This window comes from Crocuta crocuta, unplaced genomic scaffold (assembly GCF_008692635.1).
Source record: "Crocuta crocuta isolate KB4526 unplaced genomic scaffold, BGI_CrCroc_1.0 scaffold77, whole genome shotgun sequence".
In the NCBI taxonomy this organism is placed as follows: Eukaryota; Metazoa; Chordata; class Mammalia; order Carnivora; family Hyaenidae; genus Crocuta; species Crocuta crocuta.
The window spans coordinates 4,339,790-4,346,077 of record NW_027532172.1 but is presented as its reverse complement, the minus strand read 5'-3'; the positions used below and the strand labels follow the sequence as shown (position 1 = coordinate 4,346,077).

The window sequence follows — 6,288 nt, the reverse complement described above, 5'->3', positions numbered from 1 at the left end:
GCTAACGGCTCTGTTCAAGTGGAGGTTGATTTTTTAAAACGTGGCACTGCCATCTCTAAGGCAGTGGTCAGTGCCGTTCAAGGCAGCGTGTCCGTGTCCGTGTCCGTGTCCGCTGACTGGTGCTGATCTTGACCGCGAGCCCACGGGGGAGCAGGGGCGGCGAGGCGTGCTGCCCGCCCCCGCGCGGGGGCTGCAGGTGCGTGGCTGCGGAGGCAGCGGAGGCAGCCTCGGAGGCTCGCTGCCTTGGAGGCTCGCAAATCAAGGACGAAAAGCCTCCCCGAGTCAGGACTCCGCGGCCTGCGCAGCGCGCTGCGNCCCGCCAACGCGAGGGCAGGGCCGCCGGCCGCCGCGAGGGGGCGCTGCGAGAGGCGCGGCGGCGGCGGGCCCATGGCGTCCCTGGGCGGTGGCTCCCTGGGCCTCGTGCTCTGGCTCCTGCTATTCCGGCTGCCGCTCGGTGGGGCGCAGGGCGAGTCGGCGTCGTCCGCACCCTCCCCGTCCCCTTCGGGGGGCCGCCGCGAGGACCCCCGCGAGAGCGTGTCGAGGGGTGCGGGATCTTCTGCGACCCCTGAGCCCCAAGAGGCTGCCGCATTTCCCCAGGTGGCGGCGGTCACCCCACCTGACTCTGGTATCTACAGGACTGCGGCCTTTCCGCAGCCACTAGTGATATCAGGGTCGCAGTTTCCTGCAGGTGATGTTTCGGGCCAGGTCTTGCCACGGAGAACTGGCCTGGGCCCGGGGGGATGGGACTCTGCTCTGGGGGAGGGTCTCATGGAAGATGGTTTTTCCCACGGGAGGGAGGCTCTGAGTGGTCCCAGCCCTGCCCTTGAGCTCGGAAGGGACGTGGCCATTCTCTGAGGAATCTTGGGGGGATACAGAGCTGCTTGGGGGGAGGGGTTCTGAGGGGACATGACCTTGCTTTGAGGGTTCTGAGACTTCTGAGGATTATCCGGCTCTTCTGGTGGGGCTGTCAGTGGCTGTGCTTTCAGTGTCCTCCCTTCCTTGACCTGCTCCAGGCTGTGGCCACAGGTCTATGAGGATAGTCGGAGGAATACCGGCCCCAGAGAGGAAGTGGCCCTGGCAGGTGAGCCTGCAGATCAAGGGTCAACACGTTTGCGGAGGCTCCCTCATCGCCAGCCGGTGGGTGCTGACTGCCGCCCACTGCATATTTGGGTGAGTGCCTGGGGCTCAGTGCTTAGGCTCCTGTTCAACAGGCTCTGTGACCCAGAGCCTGTCTTGTCCCCCTCCCTGAGCTTCCTCTTCCTCATTTGAAAAAGGGGGTCCTAGTCCCTGCTCTTCAGACCACAGTCAGAGGTACGTGATGGTAGGGCCCTGAAAGTCAAGACCCCAAATCAGGTTCAAAGCTTGTACTGATCAGCCTTCAAGCCAAGTGGCAAGAAAGGGGTGAGATGCCAGTTGAGAGGCACTGTATGGGCAAAGACGGACGAGGGGGAATACTTAAAAAGAGTGGAGCGTAGAGAACCCATTTGGCCAGATCAGTGGTCTCACACTTTAAGGAGCATGGAAACACCTGCAGAGCTTGCTAAAACACAGATTGCCATCCCCGCCCCCCACCCCGCCCCCAGCGTCTCCAATGCAGTAGATCAGACCTGCCAATCCAAGAATCTGCATCTCTAACAAGTTCCCGAGTGATGCAGATCCATCACCAGGGAGCCAGCCTTGGAGCACCACTCCAGACACCAGGGGTCTGGAGATGGGACCTGGTTTGGAGGGAGGGAGGTGGTTTGATGGAGACAGGGCCAGGCTAGGAAGGCCCAGAGGGTGTGGAAGGGGAGTGTAGACTCTCCGGGATCCCTCTGCAGCCATTTGGAGTACACCGTGAAGATGGGAGACATTCACCTGAATCACACCTCCAGCGTGGCAGTCGTGGTGCCCGTCCGAGACATCGTTATTCACAAACATTACAGTGCGGTTGGAATCATTGAGAATGACATTGCCCTCGCCCTGCTGGAGTTCCCTGTGAATTTTTCCTTGCACGTCCAGCCTGTGTGCCTCCCTGAAAAGGCGTTCATGGTGCCAGCTGGTATGGAGTGCTGGGTGACTGGATGGGGAAAACTAAAGGAAAAAGGTGAGACTGAAGCAAGAGTCGAAGCTCAGGCCAGGCAAGAGGCACCCTGGTGCCCTGTGCTTGGCCTACAAGCTAAAGGGGGAGGCAGGGAGGCTGTTTTCCAGCAAGTGGGTAACGGGGGAGGGCAGAGAATGCTGGTAGGGAGTAGTTGATGGTGTTACACATTTCGATTAGAATTTCAGGACCCGGGGTGTTGGGTGACAAGCAAGGTGGGTTCTCTCTGGGGTGGATTTTAGCCCAGGGGGTGTTGATCTGTCTGCTGATGGGAGCCGTCCCAAGCTGGAAGTCCTTGCCTTGGTCGATGGGGAACTTCCTGTGAGTGAAAAGAGACCAGAGAACTAACTCCTCCTGGTGAGGCTGTAGGGCTTCCTGTCCCTGGGGAGAGTTTGGATTCAGTACCTTTTGGATGTTATCTGTCCAAGAGTTTATGGTCCTGCTCCGAAGGAGAGTCACTTCACTGATGCACAGGACAACTGTCACTATTACAAGGATTCTCAGAGTGACAGCCAATTGGTTTTGATTTCTCATAGCTGGTAAGGCTTCTTCCTGTCCTGATCTGTTCTTCTTTCTCCTATCTTCATTAAAAAAATTTTATTTTTAAAAGCGAGAGAAACAGAATGTGAATGGGGGAGGGGCAGAGAGAGAAGGAGACACAGAATCCAAAGCAGGCTCCAGGCTCTGAGCTGTCAGCAGATAGCCAATGTGGGGCCTGAACTCACGAACCACGAGATCGTGACCTGAGCCGAAGTCAGCCGCCCAACCGACTGAGCCACCCAGGCGGCCCTCCTGTGTTTACTTTGATTCTCACCTCCTCCTCTCCCCATGTCCACTTTGGGCCTCATTTCGTTCAGAGTCAAATGGCAACAATATTCACTGCCCGCCCGCGGAGGGGTGGGGGGGGGTGTCTGTATGTGAATACACTGTATAGAGACCGAGAAAGGACGCCAGGGGCTCAGGGTTTGGGCTATCAGGCAGAGCCACCTACTTGTAAATTTCCTCTACAGATAGACCCGAAGACGCTCCGGAACATCTTCAGGAGGCCAAGCTGAACATCATTCGTTACGAGGACTGCAACAGGGCGCTCCAGGAGCAGATGGAGACTAGTAGTCACCTGGTAAAGAAAGGGGCCGTCTGTGGCTACAGCTCCCGAGGAAAGGACGCATGCCAGGTCAGTCCATGGGCCCTCGGCTGTCTTAGCACCTTGCTCTTCCTCCATGGCTTCCTCTTTCTTGGGCAGCGGGGCCCATGTTATCCACCGGCCTCTCCAGTCACCTGTAAGTCACGTCAAGGAGGGCCCAGGGGACACGCTGCCATGGCCAGGCCGGCCCGACTGGAACCTTCAGTAGGACCTGGTGTTGCCTGCAGGGAGCTGGGAGAGGACGGGCGATTCAGGCAGAAAATACCAATAATGCAAGTTGCATGTTTCAAACCCCTTCTAATGTGACAGGCAATGTACTTGGGTGAAGACCTTACTCGTTATGATCACCTCAGAGTGTGTACATTTCCTTGGCCCAGATTCCATTCTCTGTACACTATTTTTTGATTATGTATATGCATTTTGTTGGCTCCAGTGTGCAACTCTCAAATCTGATATCCCCAGACACCCAGGGCTGGTGGAGGCCCAGGGAAGCCCCGTGCATACCCATGTCCCCAGGCCCTGCGGTGTGAGCAGCCAGTTCTGATGTCGATTCTCTTCCATCCCTGTGTTCATTTTCTTTTTTTCCTCTTTCTCCAGGGAGACTCTGGGGGCCCCCTGGTCTGTGAATTTAACGACACATGGGTCCAGGTGGGGATTGTGAGCTGGGGCATTGGCTGTGGTCGCAGACATTATCCTGGAATTTATACAGAAGTTAGTTTCTACAGGGACTGGGTCTTTGATCACCTGAGCCAAGCCTGCGCTTGGGACTCAGCGGGCTTCTTCATATTTCTGTGCCTGGTGCCGGCGCTGGGCATCCTGGTGGCCCCGTGATCAGCCCGGCCCACTCCCCTCCTGTTTCTGACTCACACACCGGGCCTCTCCTCCGACCTCCCCCTCCTCCTCATTGCCCTTTCCACCCGTGCTGGTTGGGATCCACCGACCCTGTAGGGAGCCCCCCAGTAGAGAGTGGCAGAAGCCTGGGGCCCCCAAGGGTCCCTAGCCTGATGTCCCAGTCGCCTGCCTCGGCCACGCCCACGCCTTGGCTGAGCTCTGCCTGCCAGGGAGGAGGGAGGAGGGAGTGCGAGCCAGCCCGCCTGCCAGGCGGAGCCCGGTGCTTCCCCGACGACTGGGAGAGCCTCTGCCAAAGAGGAGACCTCATGCCAGCGAGACAGCGTTCGGCCTGGGCGTGGGCTCAGGACTCCCTGAGGGTCAGCGTGGTGACTGTGCAGAGAGAGCGAGGAGGCGTCCCCACGGCCCTGCTGAGGTCTGAGGCCTGGGGGTTCTGCAGCTGACCCGGGTGTCTGGGGGGGCTGGGCCAAGTTCCCCCGTACCCAGGGCGGATCCACCTGTGTGTGCCACCCAGGCCCTGTGCCACACAGGCCCCATGCTGGGGCCCCCTTCCCCCAGTACCCAGTGGCCACGTCCCGGCTCACCCCAACTTGTGTGGAGGCATTGAGTGTGGAGATCTTAGATGTCAACCGAATAAATGTTTGCAGCAGATTATTTGTTCTGAAGTTCTGTTCTCCTGAAAGTTGTGGGGGTGCCTATAACACGCTCTGTAGAGAACTAGTGTCCAGTGTAGCTTGGAAAGCACTTCCTGGTGCCCACTGAACTCTAGAAGCCCCAGAGGTGAGGAACTCGTCTACCTTGATCTAAGCCTGATCAATGCACTCCTATCAGAGCTGTCAGCATTTCTGTGGCCGGAAGTGTTGTAGTTGAACTCGGCAGCCTCTGGATAAGGAGCAGGTGGAGCGAGAGGACGGAGACCAGAGCATGACACACTCACACAGCCTTGTACCTCTCAGTGCCGCCCCAAACCGGGCATGCCTTGAGGAGGCACCATGGGCTGGGCGTCACCTTGAGCCCAAAGAACTGAGTTCCCACAAGGGGAGGGTGGGTGGGTGGCCTGGCTATGTGAGTGTGTGTGTGTGTGTGTGTGTGTGTGTGTGTGTGTATAGCTTGTTTTACCCAATCACCAGACCAGGTGTCCCATAGTCCTCTGGCCTGGTTGTTGATCATCCCCCAGCCACTGTCTCTTGCCCACCCTCCCTTCCGTGGCCAGGACTGGAGCTCCCAGTTACCATGGACCTCAGTGGGTGGTCTGCCATAGACCCTCTGCTGCCTGAGGGAGGACGAGGTGGGACACTCCACTTCTCAAACCCCAGCCGGCTACAGCTGAACTCCGTTAATGCCACTACTATCCTTTTACAGAAATGCATGCGCGGACGGACCTGGGGCCCCGAGTCCTGCTCCCTCCCACTCGGACTCACAGCTTTCCTCAAGCCTGCTTGTCCTTCCCTGGGATGTCCCCTGCTGGGGCTTCATTTCCTTCTCAGGCAGTCCCCCCTGGAACCTCCCCTGTGCACTCCCCCTGGGTTGTGAAGCGTGCTTTCTTCTAGGCTCCTGGTGGTGTGGTCCTGTGTCCGTTCCTTACTCTTGCTTCCCCTGGGGGACATTTAGGTCCCCAAGGTCGAGGGATTCTACCTACTCATTCTCTACTTTCCACCCTCCAGCTCTAGGCTTGGAACAGAGCAAGACTTCAGGAAATACTTGGTAAATGAGTGACAGGCAGGAGTCACAGCCCTGGCTGTCGGAAAAGGCCCCAAGCTCTGGGAGGTTTATGGTCCAGACAGGGTGTCCTGTGGCATGCTGCTATTAGAATGTGTTTCCTACTGGGGGCGGGGACAGAGACAGGAATTCAGTGGAGCAGCTTGGTTTACTGAGGATGGGCCTCTGACTACCAGAAAAGCCCGGCAGAGGCTCCCAGGCAGCGGGACCCCAACTGCCGAGTGAGTGAGAGCCAGTCTTCCTAACCAATATTTGTGGGGTACGTTTTGTGAGTCAGGCACAGAGCTGCGGCCACAGATAAGATGTGGACCGCAGGTGGGAGGGAAGAGCTGGACAGTCGGATGACCCTTAGGTCAGGGGCGTGGTGGCTGGACCGAACCACCCTCTGAAAGAGACCGATGACACAGGCGAAGGAGGTTGACATGCAGGCAAGGAGCTCTCCGAAAATATTCAGCTTTAAAGAGAAAAGAAACAAAGCAAAAAGCGCTGAGAGTTT

The 6,288-nt window shown here is 57.8% G+C and overlaps 1 protein-coding gene across 1 annotated transcript; it reads left to right on the top strand.

Moving 5' to 3' along the window:
* The first annotated feature begins 493 nt into the window (after positions 1-493).
* Positions 494-4,724, top strand: LOC144242358 (serine protease 44-like). Its single transcript, XM_077777248.1, has 5 exons — positions 494-688; positions 1,014-1,170; positions 1,821-2,086; positions 3,091-3,254; positions 3,822-4,724. Exons 2-5 carry the CDS (start codon positions 1,031-1,033, stop codon positions 4,053-4,055), a joined length of 804 nt encoding a protein of 267 aa, XP_077633374.1. The 5' UTR covers positions 494-688; positions 1,014-1,030; the 3' UTR covers positions 4,056-4,724.
* The last annotated feature ends 1,564 nt before the right edge of the window (positions 4,725-6,288 follow it).